The sequence below is a fragment of the Megalops cyprinoides genome, chromosome 24 (genome assembly GCF_013368585.1).
Source record: "Megalops cyprinoides isolate fMegCyp1 chromosome 24, fMegCyp1.pri, whole genome shotgun sequence".
NCBI classification, from domain to species: Eukaryota; Metazoa; Chordata; class Actinopteri; order Elopiformes; family Megalopidae; genus Megalops; species Megalops cyprinoides.
The window spans coordinates 8,609,135-8,637,101 of record NC_050606.1 but is presented as its reverse complement, the minus strand read 5'-3'; the positions used below and the strand labels follow the sequence as shown (position 1 = coordinate 8,637,101).

At 47.6% G+C, this 27,967-nt stretch overlaps 1 protein-coding gene across 1 annotated transcript in view; it reads left to right on the top strand.

The window, feature by feature from the left end:
- The window catches only part of LOC118770911 (supervillin-like), a 52,347-nt gene that overhangs the window by 13,836 nt on the left and 10,544 nt on the right, over nucleotides 1-27,967 (top strand). The window contains exons 8-31 of the mRNA XM_036518680.1: nucleotides 1,558-2,463; nucleotides 2,911-3,072; nucleotides 3,733-3,770; nucleotides 4,361-4,425; nucleotides 5,543-5,679; nucleotides 6,324-6,419; nucleotides 8,066-8,339; nucleotides 9,218-9,295; nucleotides 11,268-11,982; nucleotides 12,920-13,094; nucleotides 16,064-16,196; nucleotides 16,892-16,939; nucleotides 18,307-18,384; nucleotides 19,627-19,774; nucleotides 20,769-20,861; nucleotides 21,832-21,918; nucleotides 22,024-22,201; nucleotides 22,793-22,965; nucleotides 23,597-23,752; nucleotides 24,993-25,129; nucleotides 25,781-25,928; nucleotides 26,353-26,498; nucleotides 27,201-27,376; nucleotides 27,600-27,747. Of these exons, the coding sequence (XP_036374573.1) occupies nucleotides 1,558-2,463; nucleotides 2,911-3,072; nucleotides 3,733-3,770; nucleotides 4,361-4,425; nucleotides 5,543-5,679; nucleotides 6,324-6,419; nucleotides 8,066-8,339; nucleotides 9,218-9,295; nucleotides 11,268-11,982; nucleotides 12,920-13,094; nucleotides 16,064-16,196; nucleotides 16,892-16,939; nucleotides 18,307-18,384; nucleotides 19,627-19,774; nucleotides 20,769-20,861; nucleotides 21,832-21,918; nucleotides 22,024-22,201; nucleotides 22,793-22,965; nucleotides 23,597-23,752; nucleotides 24,993-25,129; nucleotides 25,781-25,928; nucleotides 26,353-26,498; nucleotides 27,201-27,376; nucleotides 27,600-27,747 (4,495 nt within the window). The remainder of the gene's footprint in view (nucleotides 1-1,557; nucleotides 2,464-2,910; nucleotides 3,073-3,732; nucleotides 3,771-4,360; nucleotides 4,426-5,542; nucleotides 5,680-6,323; nucleotides 6,420-8,065; nucleotides 8,340-9,217; nucleotides 9,296-11,267; nucleotides 11,983-12,919; nucleotides 13,095-16,063; nucleotides 16,197-16,891; nucleotides 16,940-18,306; nucleotides 18,385-19,626; nucleotides 19,775-20,768; nucleotides 20,862-21,831; nucleotides 21,919-22,023; nucleotides 22,202-22,792; nucleotides 22,966-23,596; nucleotides 23,753-24,992; nucleotides 25,130-25,780; nucleotides 25,929-26,352; nucleotides 26,499-27,200; nucleotides 27,377-27,599; nucleotides 27,748-27,967) is intronic.

Genomic DNA, 27,967 nt, shown 5'->3' with positions numbered 1-27,967 from the left:
GCCTCTTAACTCAGCAGGCTGGTTAGTCCTCATAATCTCTGATCTGCACACTCCGCTCGAAATAGAACGGTAGGAGGTAAGGTTCAGCTGTACCGGCTCTACCACATTTTAATGAGACCTCCAAAAAGGCAATGAACAGCACGTCTCAGCATACGGATAGATGGGTAGTTTGTTTACTGAGCCAAAAAGGAAATTGCCCTGCCAACAGGCAAGCATGTTGGGAACAGAGGTACACAACATAAAATAAACATATAATAATAGCACAATAAATACTGCAACTGCACCATTAAAGTAACAAGTTGCAGAATACTGGAGAGTTCTGGAGTTTTTGACCCAGGGGATTCTGGGAAATGGAAGGCTGGGGTAAATATCTCTCCTGACAGCTCAGTAGGGGAGAGCAGCAGCAGTTGCCTTTTGAGAAGGCTATTTATGGAGCGGGGTCTGGCCCAGATGCTCTCCCTGGTCGGAGGGAAGTCATTCAGCACTGAGCCAGGCATTGAGTGCTGTGGACAGGTGAAACCTAACCATTCTGCCAGCTGCTCAGTAAGCCTGTAAAAACCTGCCCGCTGGAGACGCTGCTGTTTTAAAAAGCAGTGGCTCTGGGCAGCCCTAAAATCGAATCATTTCTGCTGTGCCCCAAAGCACAGTCCAGGAGCCACACGTGATGGTTTTAGTCATCCTGTTCAGAGATGCAGCTCAAGCTGATCAAATGACCTCTGCTTCACCCACCCATATCTTGTTCTAGGAGGTCACACTGGGGATGAGTTGAGCTTCTTTATGAACCAGCTTGCAGCATCGGAGGAGCTAACGTCTATTTGCACCGATTATCCTACTTGAGAATGCGGTTAAGAACAGCACGGTGCAACTGGCATGGTTCCTGCCAGTGCAGGATTTCCTAGTAAAAGGATCTGTCCATTCAACCCACAGTATTGTCCCTCTAGCTTTCCCACTTCCTCAGACACAACAATGACATTTTCTGTAGAGCATTTCTACCTGTGAGAGACGCTGTCTCAATGTAGCTGTTTTGGTGGATCTTAATGTAATTTTAAGCTGATGCGTCCATTTTTATGTGAGTTTGGCTATGCCGCCATGCAAGTTGCTCCCTTGTTGGCCTGTGTGTATGGGATTGATGCTTTAACCTGTGCTGTAGGGTGAAGAATAGATGATGGTGGTGGTACAGTTAACTGGGCCAATGAGCCATTTGTGAGGCTCCTACAGATAACTGCTTGTGCACTCTTGTGGAGGATCATAACTCACTACGGGCATTAATAATCACTAGTACTTACTTTGTAACCCCTTTACTGCTTGAGAGTGTCCCAGTATTAACTACTCTCGTAGGAGTTGTATTTCTTTCCTGCTGGTCTCTGTCATATTTCTCAATGCCATTACAGGAATTTCTGTCAGGGAATCTAATTTTTTCAAAGCTCATCGTTCTGAGCTTTCGCAGACTAAATCTGAAGGAACAAATTGTACCGCACAAAGAGAAAGTTCTCGGTGTCCGTGATGTTTTTGAGATCTGGTTCTAAAGAGGTGTTAATCCCTTCTTTTTCCCGGAAGGATTAGAGTTAGAGACAGGCTGGGGAAAGAGGAAGTTGTGCAGAGGCGCCCCGAGCAGATGCCCGAAGCTGCAAACCTAGCGTCCAGGAGGCACCCGCTGGTGTGGGCGCACTACATGGGCTCTCGCCCCAACTCCTCCGCCCAGAACACAACTCCCCCTATCCCTTCACACCCCAGCACGGGGCAGCCACAGTCACCCAGCTATGCCCAGCCCACCGGCCCGCCCCCACTTGCCAGGCCGATAGGAGAGCACAGCGTCCGTCAGGGGTACCTCTCGATGCCGGTCACCCCCCCGGCACAGGAGAAGGAGACGGAAAGAAGGGGGAGCGTCGACCACGTCCAGACCCAAGGCCCAGCCCAGGACGGCACGGGGGAGGTCCGGACCGAGGGCCTGCTGAGGAGCAGGAAGGCGGTCCTGCCGTCGGAGGTGCGCCGCAGGGAGAGGAGCGTGGAGGACTTGCACCGGCTCCACAGGGAGGGGCCGCGGGAGGGGTACAGGGGGCGCCGGCACGGCAACGAGGCGGAGGCGGAGCCCACCAGGCCGCCGGAGCACGGGCCCCGGCACCAGGCTGCAGAGGAGGCGCTGACCCCGCCAAGGGAGGCCCAGCAGCGGAGCGAGGCCACCGCCCACCTCCAGAGGAGCCCCGCCCTGGCCCGGCAGAGGAGTGTGGAGACGCCCCCCACCAAGCACAAGGTCCGCATGCGCTCCATGTCCGACATCGGGGTGGCCCAGCGCTCTGCCGTGTTCAGGAGCCTGGAGCGGGCTGCCAGCAAGGAGAGGGTGTTCCACAGCAGGGATGGGGGCGTACCCAACGGGGACATCGGCACGCTCGACACCCGGGTCTCGGTGGCCCAGCTCCGACACTCCTACCTGGAGAGCACCACTGCCGTCAGGAAGCCAGAACTGTGGGTGGTACCGAGTTCGGACCGCCGACCCCTCCGTGTCTAATCCTCAGTAATCGGTGTGGTGATTACCTGCATGATTCCTAACGCGTAGGCCGTCCCTCGGCAACCGTCAGCCAGCGGAGCTCTGCCTGGTCTGTGTGTGACACCTTCAGAGGGAAGTGGCCAGTGTCTGTTTCCTGGGGAAGGGGCTGTTGTGTCCTAATCCTGCTGCATGGGGCTCGTTACTCTGTTACCTCTGTACAGCTAACGCGTGTTATCCGTCCTTGCATGGAGTGAGTGTGGCAGATGCCACGCAGTGTCACCGCCCCGTTTAAAAACTGGGTTGCAGCTGAAAAGCATCTCTTTTCTCAAAATGGTTCATCTCTGCGCTTTCCCTTTCTTGTCCTGTCTTTTTCTCCCCCCCTCTTGGCTTTGCGGACCGGCTCTCCTCCCCCCCTGCACTAAAAGAGAGCCTAAGGGAGAGCTGGACGGTGAATCGGCAGGGAAAGGCGAGTGGGAGAGGAGCACTCGGAGGCCGAGGCTTTATATCACTCCCGGGGACGGGAGAAAGACCTCAGAGAGGTTTAGGACTCAGCCAATCACCTCTGCAGAGCGTCTGGAGACCGATAGGTAGGCTACAGGCAGGACAGGTGCTCGGAGAGCTCTGCCCCCAAGATGGAAGTGGTGGCCAATGCATGACGTTGGAAAGAGTGTTTCCAGGAATCTGCCTTTTTCCTAAGGGGCTTGCACGTTAATGAGGGCTGTTTGTTTGCAGAAAACGGCACGGTTTGTAAGTGAATGTGAGGTTTACATAAAGTAAACCTTAGGTGGCTGCTTCTAACCAGTCCCTGATCAGTACTGAAAACTGGTATATGAGCAAATGACTGATTGCACCAGAGTCCTTCCAATGATCCTCTCTGAAAATCTGTGCCTGTGTCGGCGTGAGGATGTATATGCACACAATGGTGTGTGTGTGTTTGCGTATGTCTGGGTATAACTGTGGGGGTAATGTATGCTTGGACCCTCAACAATGATTCTGGATCAGATTCTGTTCATTTTGACACATTGTTTGGGAAGAAAATCCGCTCTAATATCATTGTTTAACTCTTTGTGCTGGTCTACCTTACCCAAAGACACAACTTCTGTCAACGCTGTAACCTGTGCTGCTGCTGACGTCATCTAACTGAAGCTTTTCACCTGCGGTGTAATAGTCCAAATACTGTTTTCTGTCTCCCTTGTAATCCAGTGATGATGACTTTGTGTGTTTTTTTTTTTTTTTTTGCACACCAGGTCCTGCTTGAGTCCCACAGAACTACAAAACACTGAAGGCAAGTATCGGCTCCATTCCATGCTGAATCTGGCAACCCTTCCACGATTTCCTTAACAGACTGCAAACTATCATTTCTGGAAAAATCGTACAGCAAAATCAGCAACGTAATTCTACACAACGAGGAAAATGCAGGTTAAATGGAGTTGTTTACTCTGACATGCCATTAGTGCCACCACTTAGTTCCTAGGTCTCAGTTCTAAGTTAAATTTATTGAGTTGTACTGATGTTGACACGCCTCCCCTTTGTGAGGGACTGAAAGCCGAGGGCAGCTGGGATGATAACGCTGCCTTTGATGGTATCACGTAGCTGGCTTTAACAGAGCGCCACATGTTGAAGGGAAAGGAAGCAGACTAGAATGGGCCATGTGGCATTACTTACCCCGCGGATTCTATCCAGATTGTTCCGTGACACTTGAGGCTTTGACTGTTTTTTATTTCAGGAATTTCCATGTTGGATTCGAGTCTTTGCACTCCATTTAATGTGTTTAATTTTTTTGTTTTGTGTCATTTCTTTGGTGAGAGAGTGTGCTCTGTCATCCTTCTGCACCAGTGATGGTTATATATATATTTTTTTCATCTTCCTTTGCAGTGGATGAGGAGAAACTGGATGAGAGAGCCAAGCTCAGCGTGGCGGCCAAGAGGTCCCTCTTCCGGGTACCAGGCTTGTCCTGCATTTTCCCTTATCCGCACGAGCCTTTGCAGCACATCTGTTGCGCTACGCCAGTAGGACTGTCTGTTACGCACCCCCTGTCTCCACAAGAACCTTTGCAGCACACCTGAAGTACTACGAGAATAAAGCTGTCCCTTACACTCCCCACGTTTCCACACAGGCTACACTTGAAGCACTGTGCCAGCGGAGCTGTCTGTCATACGCTCCCCCCATCTCTGCATTCCTGCTTCCTGACTCACTCTGAGCAGTACAGGGAGAGTGCTCTGCAAGCGTGCCGTCAGGGCTGTGGGGAAGCACTGCCGCTGCTGTGACTCGCATTCCTAACCCCCTCTTTTTTCCACAGTGTTCACCCCCTTTTCACCTTCCACTCAAATTCCAGCACATCCCTTTAAACATATGATGTGCACTTGCGTGGTCCTGGTACCCCGTGAAAGAATGCAGTTTATTAGTCGGAACTTAGATCAGATGAATCTTAAAAGTCGTTCTGACTAAGATGAACATTAGAAACAAAACCGTTCCCCCACCAACCTTTCTATGTTTTAACTTGGTTTTCAGAATTTTAAAATTAGTTTGTTCTGCAGAATAATATTAGGTTGATAAAAAGTGATGTTTCTAGTGCCTGGGAAGTATTATTCTAAAGGGTCTTATGTTTTAATGCCCACTTATTGAGTTGTTATATAAGAGATGTATTGATATATAATAATATTTGATGTTTGACATTACTAAATTTACTGAGTATTGAGAATATTGACAATTGGAAGTGGGTCACCATTCTGTTCCTCTCCTTAAGTAGAAGGTTGTCACTCAGTAGGTTTCAGTATATCAGATTTAGCAGGGTGTACTTAGTGTTCTGGTAACCTGTGAAACGAGGATGGGGAAACTCTACTTTAGAGGCACAGCCATTTGAAAGGTCAAGGGTTTGCATGCATTTACAGTAAATGCTGAAAATATGCAATATGTTATAGGCCTCATGTTCAGCCAGTAGACGCAGTACTGTCGGACACGGGCCCCCCTCACCTCCCGCTGAGTTCTGTTAGCCTAGCCTGCCTGTTCGCGCGACTCGGTGCTGATTTGTGCTGTGTCTCCCCGCCCCTCCTTCAGGAGCTGGAGAGGACCACCGAGGGCGGTGTGCCCAAGCCCCGGTCCCGCAACGCGGCCGTGGAGAGGCGGCTGAGGCGGGTTCAGGACCGCGCCCGCACCCAGCCGGTCACCAGCGAGGAGGTGGTCATCGCCGCCACGTACGTCAGTCTCTCAGACACCGCTGTCAGGGTGGGGGTGGGAAGTGGGGGTGGGAGGTGGAGAGGCCAGGTTACAGATTTTGGTCCCTCAGACTTGCCGAGCTGAAACCCGACTAAGTTATCCAGTGTACAATACCAGTTGAACCAGCTGAAGGTTGAAGGTTGAACACACCTACTCAAAAGGGTTTTTCCTTTTATTTTTACTATTCATTATGCAGTGACCACAAATTAATTCAAAGGTGGTGGTGGTGGGGGGGGCATTTTTCATCAGTTGAGAAATGCCTGTGATGAGAGTCGATCAGAGTAGCTGCCTGGTCACTCCTGTCAAACTTTGTTAGGCGTGTGTAGCCTGAGCCAAACCAGTGGTCCAGGATCAAAGCAATCATATACTGCGCTCCATATTGCATAGCATTCTATAGGGAAGGCTATAAACCAGTTAACTTCGACTGACCACGGGGGCTTGGTACGGTTAGTATTTATATCCATACTGTGGCACACTTACTTGCTAATTGTTTTTGTTTGTACTCGGATGTACTTTATATGCCACTTTTAAACTTGAGCCGTCCCGAAATGACCCAGTGGTACTGACCTTTCCTCTTCCTTTGTCATGTGACACTCTGTGCCCTGTCTCTGTCCTTGTGAAGTGTCCCCGCCCCCTCGTCCCACACGGTGACGGTGTACCCCACTGTAGCGCGCGTCCCTAGCCCCACTGTAGTCAGCAGCACAATGACACACTTCAGGTACCGGGATACAAGTATGCGCATGAGCACGAGAGGCCGGCCTGACTCTGACTAACCCATACGTCTGCATGACCGCTTCCTGTTTCCCGTTTCCTGTGCACTGCAGTCTTCATGGCTCTTCTGTTGCCGAGCGGATTTCTAGTTTCCCTAGATCTCTAAGTGCTTAGAGGATGTAATAAGGGCTGATTTCTCAGAAGTGTGGTTTGCAGAGTCATGATGTTCTATTGAGCATTACGGCCAAAATATTTGGTAAATCTTGGCAAGTGATGCTTCATTTTGTAGCTCTGAATCTGTACTTTATTATCTTGTGATAAAACAAAAATGGCAATTTTGCGAATGTGCCCCTAAATCATGCGTGCAGTCACATATGTTCAGAGGTGCTGTAAGTTTGCTTTAATATTACCCTGTTCACCTGTCCTGCACAGTAATATGGATAGATGGATTTTGGTTTATGACATTTCCATGTAAGCTTAGGGGCAGTTTTTGGCTCAACAGTACCCTCTGCTGTCTGAGGAAAAGGTGTGCACTCTGATTTCAGTGCTATGCTTGTTCGATACGTACATGCCACTTATTTTTCATTAATCTGCATAAACAGTATGCTTCAAATTCACTTCAGTGACAGCCATTGTTCTAAGTTTTTACTATTGCTTGAAATGGCTTTTCAGTTTCCCCATAGCCCAGAGCTTTAATAGGAAAGTTTTGCTGGCTGACAGCATTGCGCATTTAATGGAGAGGCTGTTAAATGTCAAAGGTGGGACCTGCTAAAGCACTCGAGGTTCACGTGTCAGCCTGAGGGTAAACTCACACGCAGTTTGCCTGCCGCGTTCGCTGAGAGACCGAGCTCATAAACCTAAAACTCCAAACCTGAAGTGGGCTGAAACTGAAGCCGTTCAACTACCGTTAGCCCCGGGTTTTGCTCGGAGCAGCAGGGTCGCCCTGAAAAACGAGACGTCTCGACTGCCTCCAAACCTCGTTAGTCAGAGCCTTAATGAGGCTGCTGCTTAATGTGTGAAATTGTAGCACAGTGCACAACAGCAGTGTCAGGTTTTTATAACGCCCACTTGAGAGCCAAAAACCACTTCTGAGGCTAATGGTTGTAACTTCTGACTAATGTTGTTAAATGTTTTGAGTGTCATGCGGTGCTATCACATGCATGGTCAGACAGTCACATCTGCAGAACACCAACACTACAGAGATTAATGCTCAAGGGAAGGCAGAAAATATAAAGTCTGTTTATTCAAACTAGCCACAAGATTAAAAACCTTGAAAGGCCATTTTACTTCTATTATTTTAGAGGTGATTTAGGTTTTGTGTTTTGAATTTAGCAAGAGATTTCTTTTGAGTTAATTGACAACCTGTGCATTTTTCGAGTGTTTGTGTGATGCAAAAAGGCAGTGCATCTGTTTTCCTTTCAGGCATGCTGGGACCTGCATGTCTTTGAAAGTGCTGTATTGTGTCATTTTTATAAGCTTGCCCAGTGTCTAATCCCAAGATAATGTGAAGGCTGAAACGTACTGTCTACCTTAATACAGCTCTATACATTTCCACCTGTGTATCGTGGGTAGTACTGGAATGCAGCATGTCCTTAGTGAACGTCTGCGGTCTGTTTTCATTGGGTGATGCTGCTCTCCTGGCCCCTCCCACAGTCTGCAGGCCTCCTCTCAGCACGGCTCGGCGGCCCGGGAGTCCCATCAGGCGAAGGAGGTGGAGGAGAACCGCTCGTCTGGGACCGCGCCGACCGTGGAGGGCCCGGAGGAACCCGACCTATCCACTCTCAGCCTGGCTGAAAAGATGGCGCTCTTCAACCGGCTCTCCCAGCCCGCCTTGCGGGCGTCAGACGGCACCAGGACCGACATCCGGCAGCGCCGAGCTAACGCCCGCTTCCAGACCCAGCCCATAACCCTGGGGGAGGTGGAGCAGGTGTGTATGGAGGCCCTGGAATTGTCTTTCTCTCTGCCAGCCAGGCAGTTTTCTACATCTTGACCCGGTGCCCCAATCTTGTCCATAGGCAAGATCAGAGAACTTCACAAAGCCCCTGGCCTTGTGATATTTCAAAATTGCCTGTTCCATGTTAGATCCCCCCAATACACACGCACACGCACACGCACACGCACACGCACACGCACACGCACATTAAGACCAACAAAAGTTTACTTAAGTTTTTTATTTTGAAGAGACAACAGTTTTGCTGACCAGTGAATGTACATAAGGACCCGTAAGACACATCACATATCAGTATATTTAGGTAGTGGATTTTAGCTTGGAAATTTAGGAACTGGCAGAATAGCTGTCAGGATTTCATTCCATTACATTACATTCATTTAGCAGATGCTCTTATCCAGCTATCTCTTATCCAGACAGAGAAGGGAAAGGTAAACACTATTTTTTCCATTAATTCCATTAAACAACTTTTTCCACATTCATTTTCTTCACTAGTTCACATTCCAAAATTTGAACTCCTTAAAGGCACAGGCATTTACCTTTAATTTTTTTGGGAAAATGTTTGAAATGGCACACATACAGAAGTGTTTCTCTGGAAAGCACAATGCTAGAAAATAGCCTTTAAATGTATCAACTTAAACCTAGTATTTAATCACAAATGTTTCTCCCCCATTGAAATACTATAGGTACCTAAAAATATTCTTATTAGCTCTTTTAAGTTAACACAAAGTGAAGCAGCGCCTCTGAGGGGGGAAAAAAAATTGAGGTTGAGGGGTGCTTACTTGATACGCCTCATGATACCGGTGCTGTCGGAGGATTGTAGATTGTAAGTGAAACGCAGCCTATCTCTGGTACAGGAAGTAGTACCAGCAGGTCCTACCCAGTTGACAAACGGCACTGTAGACCAGCCGCAGGGAGACCTTAACAGTGAGCAAGTAAGGAGACCCCACTGAATGCTGCTTTGCATTGGGTATCTGTGCACCCAGGCTTGCTGCATACTGAAGTCTGCCCCAGGAAATGGCATTCGCAGCGCGTAGCAGTTTGAGCCATTCTGTGTCTCAGTCGAAGAAAGTCAGGTTACAGACTGGAAGCTGTCAAGACGGCAGCTTCTCCATACACGTGTATTCTATTCAGTACCCTAACCGCATTCCTGTATGTCCTGTAATGGGTCAAAGTGCTATTCACTGGAAATGCCATTTTATCTCTCACTCCTCCAACGCCAGGTGGAGCTATAGGTTATGTGATCTTCCATGTGTCTGTCTGTCTGTCTGAATGTTGATTGGATCACTTAAAACGCTAAGGCTGGGTTTGACTGTGCAAAATTATTGCTATTGATTTGACAAAAAAGAAACAGGTTTCATGGCAGCCATGTTGACTTCGTAGTGGTGGTGGTTGCACACGCTCTAGCGAGTGGCTCTGTGTCCAACCTTACTACACCTTATCACACTGGTAAAAACATGTATCTAAAGGTGATGCTCATCCTTCACACAGGTTATGGTTAGCCTTTGTAAGCAGATTTCACTTCAGTTATTTTTTTATGGGAAACTATATGCTTCCCTTAAATTCCTGTGAACAGACTAAGATATGAAACACATCTTTGCACACTGCCCTTCAGACCTGTGTTTTCTAGATTGTCTCTGAAACAAGTAAATGCTCACATTAGCATTCCCAGCCACTGTCTGAACGGCGGTTGCACCAGAAGAGCAAATACAGATGATTAACTAACACAAGGATTTTATTACCGCAAGCCAGAGGTGATCTAAGAATGATTTGGAGGCATTGCTTTGGACACTAAAGGCATTACAAAATGAACTGACACGTCTAGACAGCCACAGCACAAAGCTCTTTACTCCAGAGATGGAATTGAGTATGCAGGTGTGTGTCTGATGCAGAGGCTGTCTCCTCTGCTCTGAAAGATGCCAGATGAATGCAAAATGGGGGGCTTTCTGTCTGAAAGGACTGAAGCACTGTGTGAATGTGGAGGTTTGCGGAGGAGAGAGAACGCGCTTTCTGAGGGGTAGAGTGCAGCGGTCGCGTTCAGGAGCGGTCTTGAATGATCACGACCGTCAGCGCTTTGTGATTATGGCCCCAGGGCTGTGACAGGTTTGGACGGGGGTGTGTAAATCCTTGAAAATGCTCTCTGCCTGATGATGGAGCTGTGATCCGTCTCTGTCAGGTAATGGTAAAGTGAAAGGCATCACTTTCAGTGAGCCGGTCTGCCAGGGACACAAGGACAAACCTTTGAGTGGAATTTCTCATTTCACTAAGTGTTCCCTTGGCAAGCTGGTGGACTTGAATAGGAAATGGAGCAACACCAAAATATGGTCCTCTTCTGGGACTGGCTGGTCATTGTCTCCAAGTTACTGATGGATCAAAGGCTGCTCCATTATCACAGTGCTGTACAACATTGCTTATTTAATTTTTTTTATTAAATTGCTCCATAAATGTCTTTATACAAATATTTAAAATTGAATATTGTTTGAAGTGCTCTGAAAGTGATACCTGCTTTTTCCATTCAGATCTGCTTTGGAGAACAGTGGCAATGCCTTTGTGGGAATGATTGTTACTGCATAATTTGTCAATCTGTATGGCCTGACCACTTGCTTTTTATCGTGAAATTCCAACCAGAGTTGTCCTTATGAGGCACCACTGTCGAGTTGACATTGTATCTTTGTGCTCTTAGACATAGGTAGTTGTGTTGGCAGCTGCAGTAGTGTAGTCGTGCATTGTTACATGTCTGAAGAGATGCTCTGCATGGGTTGTGATGGAACTTGATCAGTAGGACGCGCAGTAGGTCAGTGTGCTTTGAATATTTGGCATGGTCTGTTGCCACTGTGTCTGCTCTGTGTCCCTGGCTTTACGGTGTGCTGTTCTCTGTCTCTGCCTCTTCGTCTCTCCAACCCACAGCTTCAGAATGGAGGAGGGGGCAGGATAGGGCCGCTGTCGGCCACGGTGGTCAGGTCCGCCACGGCCACCACACTCTCCACCGCCCAGGCAGGCGACGTCCACCTCGGCAAGTCGACGGCCGTCATCTGCGGCCCCCAGCTGTCCGGGCGAGGGACCTACGACAGGGCCGCCGCCAGGCAGCAAGCCTCGCCCCAGAGCACTGACATCAGCATCAGAGGCGTGGCTGTGTCAGAGCCCCACCCTCCACCCACCGCAGAGCCACGCTCTCCGCCTGCCGTGGAGACACGTTACCCGCCCTTTATGGAACCACACCCCCTGTCTGTCCCGGAGTCCCGCCTCCCAACCGCCAAAGAGCTCCGCCCCCCAGCCCTCGCAGAGCAACAGCAGAGGTCAGCCGAGGTCAGGGGTGCGTTTCACGGGTCAGCATCTCCAGGGCGGAGACGAGAGGAGTCGCCAAGGCTGACGAGAGAGGAGAGGAGGGTCCTCTCGCCCGACAGGGACACACGACAGCCACTGGCCCCCCTGCAGGACAGAGCTGGCGATCGGCATGCCGACCTAACCAGGCGGGGCGAAGCCGACCGACACAGTCTGCATGAACCTGAGGTCGTAGTCCTCCAGGAGAGACGTGAGCACAGGGACTACCTGAGGGAGGCGCAGTCCTCGCGGGAGCTCCACCAGACAGAGATCATCCTCAGATCCAGGGCGGGCATCTCAGGTAGGGAGCAGGAAGGCGAGATCACTCAAAGGGGAGTATTTGCCTCTCCCTCATCTGCATCAACCCTAATTATCACTCTTAGATTATACGACAGTGGCTGGGGCCCACCCCATGGAAACTAAGTCTTGCATTCAGTGCAGACTCTCAGATAGCATTTGCTGAATTTAATTTGCATATTTTTCCATATATTTACTTTGTTCTCTTTACAAAGTAATGTTTTGCCGCCACTGTCACCATTCAGGGCTTGCATTAAAAAATTAATCAAAATGAAATTGAGGACGAAGGGACACAAATCAATAGAATAGCGTGTTTCATAAAAAATCTATTGCCTGTTTGGTCTAAGTACATTTCCTGTAGAGCTGGTTTATTTTCATGTTCCTTCCAGTGACAGTATACACAGCAGAAAGCCTTTTTTCCCTTGAGGCTGAGTCTGTGAATGACCCTCTCTCGTCTGAAGGTTTTTCTACTCTCATAAGCATGCAAGTACACAACAGACAAGGAAACCGTTCAACACAGGCAAGCAGGGCACAATGGCTGTGGAATCTACTTTAAAGGAGCTGGAGCGGAGGAGAGGCACAATAGCCATCTAAAGCTTGTCCCCGTGTCCCCGCTCATGCAGAGTGAATCCTTACAGTTAGTGAGCGTGACACGGTGCGCATGGGTAGTGATTCTGTGAGCGCCTCACTGCAGCTCAGTACAAAGGATTTTCTGCAATCTCTCCAGCTGCTTTTCCCCTCCCCTGTGAAGTACGTGTGTGTGTGTGTGTGTGTGTGTGAGAGAGAGAGAGACAGAGTGCAGCGTGCAGCCTGGTGTAGCGGGGCTGCTGGTGCTTGACAGTTATTGATTGCTGTGGGGCTCTCCTAACACCGTCCTCTGTGCGTGTGTGTGTGTGTGTGTGTGTGTGCGTGCGCGCGTGTGTGTGTGCCTGTCCGCTCGGCAGCGCTGCCGGAGCCCACTCTCCCAGCGACTGCGGCGACGTCGAGGAGCACCTCCCAGACCCCGCACACGCCGCCCGCCATGCCGCAGCCCCGAGACACCAGCGGGGACCCCGATCTCCGGGACGGACAGGACCCTGACGCCGTGTCCGCGCGGCAGATGTCCATCAAAGAGAGGTGAGCCCCCCGCGCTTTGCCCCCTCAGACCGCGATTCGGCAGGGGCGAGAGCCAGAGAGCAGCCTCCTGAAGCCGTCGCCCTCGCTGCCTCCCAAGGTGTGCGAATGGACCATTCATAAACAGTGCCGGGCAGGGAGAGATTGAACAATGCAGAGGCAGGGAGTGTTAGCGGTGCGCTCTGCACAGCGGACCACACCTCGCAGCTGCAGAATTCTGCTGGAACGCAGATACCGAGACTTGCGTTTTTTTTTTTTTTTTTTTTTAATTATTATGATGCTTTCAGAATGTAGCTCTAGCTCATTATCCTTAATTGCTATTTCCCCCAAGTATTATTTAGCATATGACATTAGCATAACTGATTGTTAAATGGGGAGGGGTGAGAGAGGAGATTCTTCCCACAGGCGCTGACCCTAGATCAGGTTTATTCTTTTCTTCCTCAGTGCTTCGGGTTTGGATTAATGTTAGGTAAAATAATCCTGGATTGGCTGTTGGGGACAGAAGATACCTGTAGAGGGGGGTTGGTGGTGGTTTTTAGAGGGGTGTTGATGGTGGGGGTAGATTGTATCTGCTGATTGTATGCGAAGCAGCAGGACTCACCTTGATTCTCATTGTGGAATGTAGGTTGCAGCCGGGCTTTTGACATGCGGGAAGGGAATTTATTTTTGGCCGCGGTGCTGTGATTCGCCCCTGAGTGCTCAAGGCGTCGAGCGCTCTAACCTCATTCCCTTTAATGCCTGGAGGAAATTGGGTTGTCTCCCTGCTGCTGGTATATTAAATCAACCTGTAGGTTCCCTGCGTTTATTCATCCATACATACAACATTGGAATATACAAGATGTTCCTCTGTCAGATGCTGCGTTTCATGGAGGGCAATAATATATAACTCTCTGGTGTATTCATGGTCATATATCTCATATCTGATTTTCATGCAGACATCTCTGGGAGGTTCAATGCAGATGCAGGCCCATACTGTAGAAACCTGGGGTCTTACTCAGGCGTTCAGGCTGTCCACAGAAAATTGCCCCTCTTTTATCGGAAGAAACATAGTGTATTTTAGTCTCATCTGTGTAATTGGCGGTTTTTTCAGTCACATCGTAGTCCTCCTTCACTAAAAGCTTGATTGTTTTCCCGTGGAAAAAGATACTTTTAGGTTGATTGTTGATTAATGTTTTGGATTTGTGTGTGTCTGTGTGTTCGGTAGTCCTGTCCAATAGAATGTCGAGGTCCTTATCACCGTTACAGGATGCAAACGCCGCACACGACACAGGCATGTTTCGGACAGGGGTGTTGTCACGTGTACCCCACTGCTTTGTGCGTGGGGAGGGGTTGGGGAAACGGCTGCCATCCCTTTCCCCCCCATGTCCTGTTTTTCAAAGAATGTTGCTCTGGAATCTGTCGCGAAGCGGTCACACTCCGGACTCATGTTGAAATCGGGCGTTCCCATGAGGATGCACGGTGCCTCTTCGTGTCATGGACAAGCTCTTGAAGTAACACCTTTCGCAGCGGTGGGTAAATCTCAAATGGCCCTTAATGGCACGCCTCAGAATCCTTCCTGGAGCACATGTGATATTTTTCTGGGATTGTGTAAATATAGATCACTTCAATGTTCCTGCTTTTGGCATCATCAGAGAGCTGAAATGACCTTGTTTTTTCCTCAGGAATATTAAGTTTATTCTGGTGTGTTAATCCAGTCAGAGAGGAGGTGTCTGGGTGGCAGGATTGCATATGTGACCTTGTTTCTGTGTTTGGTTTGACTCCAGCTGATTGAGGAAATGAAGCTTCTTTTGAGCCCCCTTCCCTGTAATTGACAGGCAGTTTAGGCACTCAGTCATTCATTGCTGCAGGTCTGTCATCTCAGGCACCTAGGACAGCAGCAGTACTGAATCCACAGCCATGAAGAGCTGTGTGAAATGTCAAATGCTTCATGAAGGTACTACTCAATCTCATCTGCTCCTGTAAGGTTTGTTTTGTGTGCAGAGACGAAAAAAAAAATTACTTTCACGCTACAAAAAATGCTGAACTGGGGCCAGTGACCAATGCAAAATGATAAAAGCCCTGATCCATGCCAGCCAGTTGTAAGCTCTTATCAACTGAGGCTGTTTTTTGACCCGTGGGGGAAAAATGTGTAAATGTTGGACCTCGAAAAAGTGTCCTGTACAGCAGTAACATGGCACCGAGGCACACTAATAGGATCCTGTCATATCTCGTGTTTGTTTAGTGTGCACTGAGCAGTGTGAGACGCTGTGGGTTGTTCTGCCATGCCCCATGTCTCCTGCGCTCTGGGACTCAGCTGGGTGAAAGCACAGTCCCCCAGAACAGCTGAGCCAGGGCTCCGCTTGTGAGCAGATGTTCACTCGATTCTCACTCACTGGAATGGAAGTGGCATTTCTGCGTGTACTCTATCAGCACTGCCCTGGAGCACTGAAGCGGGAGAGATTTGGCTGATTGGTCAGTTTGGGGGATGTGCCGTTGTGTGTCTCTAACCTAGTGTCATCATAGCTCCTGGAGTTAGTCTACCTTGACGTGACCTCAACGGTGGATGGAGATTACATAAATGACTGTTATTGTTGTGGAGTCGTACATATCCCACTGCAGTGGTTTGGACAGTGCTTTGGATGGTGAAACCTTTGAAGCGGTAAAGTGTTACTCATCCACACAGTTAAGAAAGCTGTGTGTGTGTGTGTGTATGGTTCAGCTATTAAACTGATTCATGGCATTGATAATTAGGATTATTTGGTGATTTGTGCATGTTCCAATGGCGATAAACACAGTGAATTGTTGGACACGTTGGTGACCATTCACATTGACCGTTCAAGGTACTCTGAAGAATGTGCTGCTGGTGGAGATGGTGCTGCTGCTGGTGATGGTGATAATGATGATGGTGGTGATGATGATGGCAGCGGTAGTGGTGGGGGTGAACACTGAGTGCTGAGTAACGGCTCACTGAGATGCCTGTGTCCTCCTCTCAGACTGGCCCTGCTGAGGAAGAGCGGGGAGGAAGACTGGAAGAACCGGATCAATAAGAAACAGGAAGTGGTGAAGGTGGCTGTGAACGAGGGGCACACCCAGCTGTGGGAGGTAGAGCAGAGCTACAAGAAAAAGGTAATCCTGCCGTTACAAGACCAACTCGCATCAACCAATCAACGCCAAGCACAGTGTTCCAGGATGTCATTTACTGCTGTGAGAACATAATCACTAATTGAATTCTGTGTCTTGGTGTCATGCAGATACTTGTTTGCACCTCATTTTATAGTAGCTTTTTTTCTTACATTTTTCTTGTCTTTGACTACTACCTCATATAATGCTTCATTGTCATGTAACAGGCATGTAACTCCTGTCCCTTGTTTAAAATCATATTTTACATGTGAATTGTGTTAGGATATGACAAGAGTAATGAAGTAAATATTTAACGTGAATATTAATGGGTTCTTCATTTGATTGTACTGTATGAATCAGCACTCTTGTGTAGAAAGAGCCCTTTTGAAAGCAAAACTGTCTGCCCACATTACAAATGTAATCATCATTTGGAATCATTGTGTAGAATATGCACTGTTATTATCACTGAACCATGCTGCTTAGCTGTTCATTCATATATTCAGACAATGGATGTGTGTGTTGTGCAGCCCGTTCCTAATGCTGTTGAAATCAGCTCCCCCCCTGCCTATCACTCGAAAGTGGTATGGCCCAAATGAGGGAAAGCTGAGAGCATTCCATCTCCTTTTGAGGCAGTGGGAGTTATGGTGGCTTCTGACTCTTAACCCCACCGTGCAACATGTCCCATTTGTTTCAACTTGTAGGAGGAAGGGGTGATAATTGATGACAATGCTGTGTCTGATCAGCTCTGGGTAAGCTCAGACTGTGTGCTAATTGCACAGCTCACATGGGCTGTGACATTTGTGGTGCCTTTTTCTTTTTTTTTTTGAGAAAGAAACTGTAACCTTTAGAGGAGGCCAGATTTGTGTGACATAATACTTTTGCTTTGATTGCTTTGATTTTTTAAAAAAACTTCAAATACCATCTTGGCCTATTCTCTGAAATCGTCACTTCGCAGTTACAAGTTTACAAGTTTCTGACCAGTTTTCTGGACCGAGCCACAAGTACTTGAATAAGATTTCCAGGCAAAGTGAGATGTGCCATATACACACCCAAATCACATGGCCCCCACAGATTTGTAAATCCCTTCTACTTCTAGTGGAACACTGGTATATATTAAGGCTGATGGTATTATTTGTCATTTAAAACCAAAATATATATTTAGTATGAATCTTTTAGCATGGGTGTATTTCTAGACTGTGCCCTTCCTGTCTTTGCTTATGCGAATATGGGTTGCACCTGTCCTGTTGAATGCCACTGCTTGTCCTTCCTGTTTACTGTGTACCTGAAATTCTGACGTAGTACACAGCAGGGCAGTGATAATGGAGCTGGTGGATCACATTAGGAGAAAAACGGGAAGGGCCAAAATGTTGTGGATTTTAAACAGAACCATGGCTGACTTGGCTAAACCACTCCTGAGAAAAGAGAAGATTGTAACTTGTTACCAAATTCATTTTCATGCCCCATGCTCCTAGTTGGCCAGGTAGATGTGTGCAGCTGTTTTAAAGCAGGTAGCTATTGAAGTTAAAGCATTGGGCAAGTTAGCAGGCTAATTTATACAAGGCCCTACTTGAGGTTTTAACGTTCTTTGCAAGTAATTTCCTAGCTTGCTAATCGAGTCTTTATCTAAATAGGTTGCGAGCTACCAAATTGACTTGTGTACTGGACATCAAACTGAAAGTGCTGTAAAAAATAACTTGTGGAATTGCTTGGATTTTGATTTATGGCATTAATGTGACTTATTTTAAAGACTAGGTCCCAACCCTAGTGCACACAGCCAAACTGACCCACACTCATCACTGACATTAAGCAGATTAACAGCATGCCTTCATGGTTATCTTATTGGGGTGTGTGGATGTGTGCCACGCTGGGGCAGATCTTATCCTTCATAACCTTTAGGAAAAGTTGCCATTCAGTGAATGCGACAAGCATTCTCAGTGTTAGGCTTCCATTGAAAGAATTTGGGATTTCAGTCTACTCTGTGTATGTGTGTGTGTGTGTGTGTGTGTGTGTCTTCTCCACCCCTCTCCTCTCCATCAACCCCTCTAATTCTAGCTCTCTCCGCTCCTGCCTGTGTGTCTGTCCGTCCGTCTGTCCCGTCGGGCTTTGCTTTCTGTAGGAACCTGTCTTTGCTTCCACTTACTCTCCACCTCCTCCCATTGGCCATAAATGTCAGTATGTTGACCCTTATAACCAGGTGAGAACACGCATGGACCGCCAGGTTTGGCTTGGTCAGCTGCCTGCTCTGGCCGTGTCTGGCTGTCTCTGATGCAATCTGCTTTTGGGGTCTCTGTGCAACAGACCCCCATGCTTAACAACTGCATGCAACGTGATGCAGGGGCTAACCGATATGTGCATGCATAGATATGTATGCACACTGGTGAGAAGGCCTTACCCTATTAAAGCATTAACACATTCCTGACATCTCATCTAAACTCTTTGTGAAAATCTCCTTGCCCTGCAATGGATAATGATACCTAATTACTCCTCCTTGTTCTCTAGTGAAGCATTACTTATTGACTTATTGTGTTGCTTGATTTAATGGATTGATCACAGGGGAGATGGACCCTAACAACACCAGTCTTGGTACTGTTTGGGTATTTCTAAAATTGCACCTGCTTATACTTTGCTTAGAGATGCTTGCCCAAGTAAATTGCCTTTAAATTGTATAAAGTGGGACAGATATTGAGAACAAAATTCCATACAATCCTTGACTGTAAAGGCAAACATAGTCAGCCTATGAAAAGGAATTGATTTAAAGGCAAAAAAGATGTTATGTTTTGTGGAGATAATGGAAATGGCACGTTTGGGTTTGTCTGACGGGTGAAGTGGGGAATTACTGCAATGTCCTCTCCACCTTGTGTGTGTGTGTGTACGCGTGCGTGTGCGTGCGTGTGTGCCTGCGTGTGTGAGCACATGTCTGCCTGTGAGTATACTGTCTTGAGGAGAGAAAATGAAAAAAACATCCAAAGAGTTGCATCAAGGACACAAATGTGTCTAGACAGCTTGCAGAATTAATCCATGAAGATTACAAGCCCTGGATGATTGGTTTTGAGCATGTTGTGGCTTTTGGATTTTTTTTTCTGGTTTTGTTTTGTTCACCTGTTTGAGTACACTGTTGGTCACAGAAATAAAGACTTAACTGGATTCTGACACCAGTTTAGCACTTTTCATGCACTCTGTGGTTGCACTCAAACTCACCATTATAAATCCCTGAAAAGCACCCTGCCTCTCACCTGTAAACCTGCTCACCGTGAATAATAACTGAGCTGATTGAACAGTTGAATAGATTGACCTGCTAAGTGTCTTTTGCTAAAATGGAAAACGCACCTTCCTTTGATTCCGGGCCTGTTTCCTTAGCGTGGTTGTTTGCAGTTCTGTCAAGATTGTCGAGAGACCCGTGCAGGTGTCCCCTGTAACCCCTGACCTTTCCATCCAGAGAATGGGAGAGGAGACGGAGGCTCAGATGACAATCGAGGAGAGGAAGCAGCTGATCACCACCAGGGAGGAGGCCTGGAAGGCCAAGGGCAAGGGGGCCGCCAATGACTCCACTCAGTTCACCGTGGCTGCACGCATGGTCAAGAAAGGTCAGGGGATGCTACGTTCTCACCCCAATATTCTGTTACACCCCCGTCTCACACTGCTGCCTTCAAGGCAGTCTGGATCTCTAAAAAAGAAAAACAAATTTTTAAATCCACTCGATTCCACTTCGATTTGCACTCCAACACGCTTTCTCCAAAACATTCCAGATTAAACCAGCCACAATTCAACTGACGCAGTAAAATTTGTACGTTGCACCATCTGTCGGTCAGACACAGTGAAGGTGTTAACCTGGCTTATCCCTAACATACTGTAGCTGCCCAAACCATCCCCTATACCCCCAGTCTTATGGAGCCCTAACCAGCCACCCCCCCCCCCCCCCCACTTCCATTTAGATGGTAGAGTCCACTCACCTATTTTGTCCAGTCAAATGGTTCCAACCATACACTCTCACCTTGATCTTAATGGCAGTCTGACAGGCTCCTCACTGTCACCAGTATAATGGCTCACACCCTATTACTCACTACCTTAATAACACAGACCATTCACACCCTGTCATTCCCAGTCTTATTATCTCTTTGGAGCCGCACAGAACTCGGAGGTAGTTAGACTTGTTATAGTCTGCCCCTTAACCTGACTGCTATCTTTACTTCTGCTCTTTGTCTTGGTAATACCCTGAAGAGAGCTGAGCCATCCCCTGGTGTGTAGCCACCTGCAATCTACTTTCATGTTTTCTGTGTCTGCAAACACAGGGACAATAATACAACCTGTATATATAATTTTTTTCCACTTAATGTCACTCAGTGTCACAAGGGCATGTACGCTTGGTAAATTTTGGAAGATTAAAAGAGGAAAATATCATTTTTGTACCAAAATTTCATGCCCTTTCAAGACTTTTTCATCCTCTTCCTTAATGCTATATCTCAGATGTTTGTCTACCTCATACCTGCACATGCCTCCTTTAAGAGATATTGCGCACCTGTGTTAATCCCAGTTCGTGAGCTCTGTGTTCTGACCTCGGTCCCATTTTTCATTTTGCAGGTTTGACGACCTCTACCGTCAGCAGCCCCGCGCTGTCCCCTGTCCCCCCCAAATCCAAGAGCAGCACGCCCACCGTCACTAAGCCCCCAGAAGGTCAGAGCGACGCACGCAGCCCCACCGCACCCCCCTGTCTCCTCCTAATTTTTCCACGGGGTTTTGTGAAGCCGCTTATACGATTCAAACACGCTTAATAAGCAGACAAGTGGATGGAGTGGTTTGAACCCCATGCGCTGGCTCTCAGGGGCCTTCGAAAGGCTTGATTGCTATTTTTGGTAATTGGTGTGACTGGATGAAACCCTTAGTGGTCACCAAGTGCATGCCTGACAAGTATGCGCAAACAGGATAGCTCCCTTTTCAATCAGCCAGAGTGCTGAGTAAGGCCTGCTCCTGTTGTCAAAACACTGATTTTGAGCTGTTTTACTGTGGTGTCATTATTCTGTGTTCTGTTTATATAGTTTCATGCATTATTTTTATGGAGATAATGATCACTTCACATGAGGGTATTTTTATTAACACTCTGAAAGAGTTAGCCCTCTCATCCTGTCCCAGATTCAAAGGCAATTTCTGCACTCCCTGGCTGTGACTGTCAGTCTCTCTGGTTTTTTTCCCCCCACACTGATTAATGCAAGGGACACCTGCAATGCAGACTGCCCTTTGCATGCTGATGTTTTAGATGACTCTAGAGAAAGGCTCTGTTTCTGAGTAGACAAAATCAGGGGCACCAAACAGAAAAGCAGTATTGAGTTTCTTCAAAAAAAAAGACATACTTTTTTTACCTTTGAATTTAGTGTTGAAAGGGTCCTCAGACACCTCAAAAAAAGACATACTTTTTTTACCTTTGAATTTAGTGTTGAAAGGGTAGAATTTCACTACAGTGTGTCTCATTTAACTGTAGTTTTCTCTTGTTTGTTTCTCTTTGCGGCAAAATTGGTGGAGATGCCTAATATGATTGTTTTTAACTTTGCACAATATGTGTTATTTGTGTTTGGTGGCTGTGTTTCATTTTGCCCGATCTAAGCTCGCAATAGAAGCATTTGTAAAATATTTTTTGTGTGTCCTCCAGAAATTGAAGCTAGACCAGAGATGAACCTGGAGTCTGACAGAAAGCTGGATAAGCTGGAGACCTTTTTGGGTCGGTTGAACAGTAAAGGTGAGTGTGCTGGGCTGTGCTGTCAGTGGAATTGTGCTGGTTACCCCTGTTGTCTGTGGTTTGCTGAGGTTTTCCGCTTTCCTGCTTTTTCCCCCTGTGTTTCAGTAACAGGAAGTCAGGAGACGACGATAACGGTGACAGAGAAGGCTGTGAAGGAAGTGATGAAGCTGGACGATGAGATCTTCTCCAAATTCTACCGGCACACGCCCGACCTCCCCCAGGTGACTGGCGGAGTGGAGATTGACGATGACTTTGACGCCATCTTCGGTCCTCAGACACCAAAGTAAGCAACTACCATTCTAAATGTGCCCGTTTTACATTTACATTTATTCATTTAGCAGACGCTTTTATCCAAAGCGACTTACATAGGTTACAGTTCTTTACAATGTTATCCATTTATACAGCTGGATATTTACTGAGGCAACTGTGGGTTAAGTACCTTGCCCAAGGGTACAGCAGCAGTGTCCCAGCGGGGATTGAACCAGCAGCCTTTCGGTTACGAGTCCTGCTCCTTAACCACTATGCTACACTGCCGCCGTTTTCAGACCACGCACATCACACTGGGGGGGGGGGGGTTGTGGTTTTTCCAGAGGAATAATAAAAGAATGATATTCTGTATGCACCTTACAAATGGCGTGATTGAGATCTCATATGCAATCACAACCATGTCCACCATCTGCATGTTGAAGACAGAGGGCAACCGCAACACGATTACAGATTCACACAGAGCATTACGGTTACTGCTCGTTTCACAAAGAACAGTTAAAGGAAGCAATAGTGTCAGTGCATACAGTCATGGCCCAGGCATACGTTTTGATTGGCCGTCAGACGACATGCTGGTCATGTGATGACAGCTCCTCCCCCCTCCCTCCAGGCTGACCTCTGCCATGGTGCAGCACCGGCGGGCAGTGCGGCCACTCCGGAAGGTCCAGTCATCCAGGAACCCTCTGAAGATGCTGGCAGCCAGAGAGGACATCCGGCACGAGTACACCGAGCAGCGGCTCAACGTGGCCGTGCTGGAGTCCAAGAGGATGAAGGCTGAGAAGAGTGAGCAGGAGCATATAAATAATACATGTTCAATAAGAAGCACAACCCAGAAAATAATTGCCTGGGTGATACAGGCATCAATAGGGCCATTGCTGTTATGTGCATTATATGTGCATTGCTTGTGTACTGTAGCGTTATTGTTTTACACATGAATGGCAATATGTCATCTGACATGGGGAACATCAAAAATGTGAATTATTGAATTTAGTTTAAATACATCATGTGTTTCAGCAGCTTGTCTTGAGGTGTAACACCAAAAACCTTGAACAGAAATGCTCCTTGTACCAAAGACTGCTGCTACCGAAGGGCTTTGTTATGAATGGACAGTACTGAGCGTATACATCTGCTGTAGTCTCCATATAGAAGTGACATGCACATGTGCATCATGCTTTTAAAGAAAGAAAGAAAAAGTGTATTAAAATATGAATAAGCTCTGCGTATGGCATAAACATCGCAATTCCAGCTGTTGGCAGCTGCAAACGTGCAATGTATTGTGCTGCTGTATGTGTATTGTACTTGTTTTGCGGCTCTCCTGTGATGTTGTATGGAGAGTGAGAGTGTATGGATGTGATGTGTGTGCGCGCCTCTTTCTGCTGTGCATGTGTTGTAAACGCACCCGTGTGTATTGCAGTGACTAAGAGCACCAGCCTGTCGGAGGTGGCTCTGGCGGGCCTGGCCAGCAAGGAGAACTTCAGCAGCGTCAATCTGCGCAGCGTCAGCATCTCGGAGCAGATGTCCAACAACAGCGCCGTGCCCTACAAGAAGCTGATGCTCATGCAGATCAAAGGTATGCCCCACCCCCCACCCTCAACCCCCGACAGCCAATCTCAGTGCAGCGGGGTTCAGAGGTCATCCTTGTCATATGTCTAGCAGCAGTTGTATCCATCCTTGAGAGGGCATCAGTCCATCCTGTTATGTCAGTGTCTCTTTGTAATGCTCTGCTCCAAGCTTACATGCTTTCCAAACAAATGGCAAATTTTCATAGTTATAAAACACATAATCGCATTTTGTTATAAGCGGTGTTCCCTCTACCACCTCACTGTAGCTCAGTGCAGTTACCCAGCTTGGTGGATCTTCTGTCTTATTGCTTGTCAATTTTGACCTACCTGGGCTGAAGTCAGTTTAGTAGTATCGCAGCCTTATGTGTGCCGCCTTAAATGGTAGTCTTGAGGCAGATATTGATGAGGAAATTAGAATATGAATAAAGGATTATGAATTGTGGAAAGCAAAATGTATTCTACTGATCTGTAGTATTACCTATGAGATTTTTACTTGGAATCCCTGCAATTAGCCATTGCATGTCCAAGGAACAAGCTCTTTTTTTGAAATTTCAGAGTTTCTGCCATTTCTGTTCTGTTTTGTGCTTGAGGGGCCAGGACAGTGCAGGGTGGGGTCACATGCAAGAGGCCCTTATTTTAGCGAGCCTCTGGCCCTTTCCTGCCTCCTGCATTAGCCGCTGGCATCATGCCCCGCAGGAAGATGAGAAGGTCAGGTATTTCGGGCCAGGCTTCCATGTGACGTGAGTGGGGGCTCTCTCCTCCACGGCAGCTGCATGCTGAAAGAGTCCTGCTGCTCGGTTACCCTGTCTGGGCTGGACCTGGAGGTCCTTGTCCTACTGTGAGAACCCCCTTGCAAATGAATCTGCCTGGAATAAGAACAAAGTGGCAGAGGCGCAAAGGATCGGGTCTCTTCAATCTAACCGCAAATGTGTTTTTTCCTAAATGTTTGGTAGTAAGATTTTGGCTCCCCCCCCCCCCCCCCCCCCACATTGAGCTCCTCAGCAGCTTTAAAGATTGTGTGCAGGAAATAAAAATGTCACACTGTTTGATTCAGTGAAGGTGAATGGTGAATTACAGTGATTGAATGTAGGCCTTAGTCTCACTGTGTCAGAGAGAAAGCTATGTGTTTTTTAGCCGTCTTCCGTTTGGCAAAAGAAGTGAGAGTCCAAGGTGAGGGCAGGAGAATGTGAGGCTTTGTAAAAGTGGCTCCCTCATTAAAGGGACCTGTTGCTGTGCCGTTTCAATCAGGCCGGCGGCACGTCCAGACCAGGCTAGTCGAGCCCAGAGCATCGTCCCTGAACAGCGGAGACTGCTTCCTCCTGGTCACGCCCCAGCACTGTTTCATCTGGAACGGGGAGTTTGCCAACGTCATCGAGAAAGCCAAAGTGAGTTCACAGAGACGGCCCGACTTCCAGGAGTCAGCGTCGTGTGGTCTGATGTATGGATCTGACTGATTTGCCTTTGTATGCCTGGAAAAGCTGGGGCAACTAACAGGAAGCTGAACAGAATGCCTGGCCCATTTCCTTTCCCACTGAGAGCAAGGCATCTGTCCTCATTCCAGCCATCAAAGAAAAGTGTGCAGGGCCATCTGCTTCCATGCACATAAAATATGCACTAAAGGACCACACCGCTTCCAGTTTTCCTTGGAAAGTGTTACATTTGTGTATGAAGTTTGAAACATTTGATCTGGATGTCTTCGTTTTTCTACATTTCATTATGTTATTTAGCACACACTCTTAAAAAGATTGACTTACATAGGTTACAACTTTATTCATTCATACCGCTGGATACTTACTGAGGCAATTCTGGGATAAATACCTTGCCCAAGGGTACAACAGCATTGCTCCAGTGGGGAATTGAACCAGCAACCTTATAGTTACGAGCCCTGCTCCTTACCACTGTGCCACACTGTTGCCTTCTACCCTGATAAAGCACCTTACCTTATCTTTGCACTTTGCAGCATTTGGTAAATGGCATTTTTGTATTGTTTCCAAAGTTTTCTGGTTAACCCTTTGCTTTCTGCTTGTCTCTGCCAGGCCTCTGAGCTCGCTACGTTCATCCAGACGAAGCGAGACCTGGGCTGCCGCGCCAATGACGTGCAGACCATCGAGGAAGGGGCCAACCCCAGCAGCCCCGTGGCCACCGAGTTCTGGAAGATTCTCGGCGGACAGGCCAGCTACCAACGTATGTGCAGCTCAGCACATTGGCTTTATAGCAGTGTATAAATGTCACAGATGTAGTCTGGATGCATAGGCAGGCATCTGTCTGTTGGGGCCCTGGTGCCTTCTAAACTGTCAGTGCTGTCCCAGTGCTCTCATGCAAAGCTGCTGGTGTGATCTATTTGATAACACTACCGTCCCCATACAGACAGATGCCATACTTGCAGGTCTATAAATATCTTATTACCTTAGACAAGCTCAGCAGCGATCAGAATTACCTTTTACAGTTAAAACATGGACTGCTCTGTCTGTCATAAAGACTAATTATGGTTCACGGTGGTTCACACCATGTATTTGTCAAATATTTTGTAAGAAACCCACCAGGACACCGTACCGCTGTGGGGAAAGAGTTACACGTTTTCTTTTTTTTTTTTTGTGTGCATCTGCAGCTGCTGGAAAGCCAGAAGAAGATGAGCAGTACGAAACCGCCATTGTGGAGACCAACTGCATCTACCGCCTGGTGGACGACAAGCTGGTCCCTGACGACGACTACTGGGGAAAGGTCCCTCGCAGTGCTCTCTTAGACTCCAAAGAGGTCAGAGGCCGCCCTGAATCCATTTTTAAGACCACTCTGGCTAATAGCAGTATGAGATGCATGTTGTTTTTAGTGGTGCCTGGAAAAGAATGGAAGTTGACACAAGGTTTGTTGGCTCTTGAGCTGCTTGGATTTACAGGTGCTTTTAATACCGGTTTGTCTGTCAGTCACAGAAGAGAATGTGTGTTAGTGTTTGATGCACAGATCATCTTACAGCTACTTCCAGAGTTTAACCCCTTTTCATCAACCGTATGATATTACAATACATAGTACTCTGCATGGTACAGGGAACATTCCCTCCTCTTACACATTAAGGTACACTGCATTCTGAACTTATTTGCGCAGAACAGTATGTACCAAATATCACCTCAGACTTTGGCTCCTGCACATTCTTCTGCTGTTTGTGTGCTTCTCAACCTCCAGGCATTCATGCTTTGAGTTTATAACAACAAAACAGTGGTGAGGTTGTACAGGACATGTGAGTGTGTTTTTATTCAGTCTCCAAGTAAGCGCTGATTGGACATTCCAGTATGACACATTAGTACAATTGTATATCAACATGCATGCACATTGTCCTTGGATTTCCCTGTAAACTGTTGTGTTTTTTTTTAGAGGGAGCAGTAATTTGAACACATCTGTGGCTACCCATGCAACTTTAGTGTCACTTTGGGTCCAAGCGTTACCCCCTGTGTCTCCCCGCAGGTGCTGGTGTTTGACTTCGGCAGCGAGGTGTACGTGTGGCATGGGAAGGAGGTGACGCTGGCGCAGAGGAAGGTGGCCTTCCAGCTGGCCAAGCACCTGTGGAACGGCACCTTTGACTACACAAACTGCGACATCAACCCACTGGACCCGGGAGAGTGCAACGCACTCATACCCAGGTAGGCCCAAGTGAGGCATCCTACGTGACTCCTCCCCTTCCGGTCATTCTGCATGACTCTGCCCATTATGGTTATTCTGCATGGCCCCGCCCCCCTTGGGGGTTATCCTACATGGCTCCGCCCACCCTGGGTCATCCTATATGGCTCCGCCCCTCCGGTCATGAGCATGGCCTCTGGGTTGTGACTGAGAGGTCTGGTCATTCTGCTGTGTTTGTCTGGGCAGGAAAGGGCAGGGACGGCCTGACTGGGCCATCTTCGGCAGGCTGACGGAGCACAACGAGACCAGCTTGTTCAAGGAGAAGTTCGTAGACTGGACAGAGAAGACGAAACCGTCACTGAAGAATGAAAATGAGCAAGTGTTTGAGCAGAGGGTAGGTCCCCAACATGGTGAGGAGCTGGCACTCACAATGGTTTCACATCTATAATCACTAAGAAAATAACTTTAAGGCCTTCAATACTTCTCCATCATGCTTAGATATATCAGTCTTTGTTATTATTTATAACTTTGGTGTCTCTGCTGGTATTCTTTCCGCTACATCAATTGTTCAGTCATAGGAGGGAAACTAAGCATTGGTTATGGAGGGCCACCAT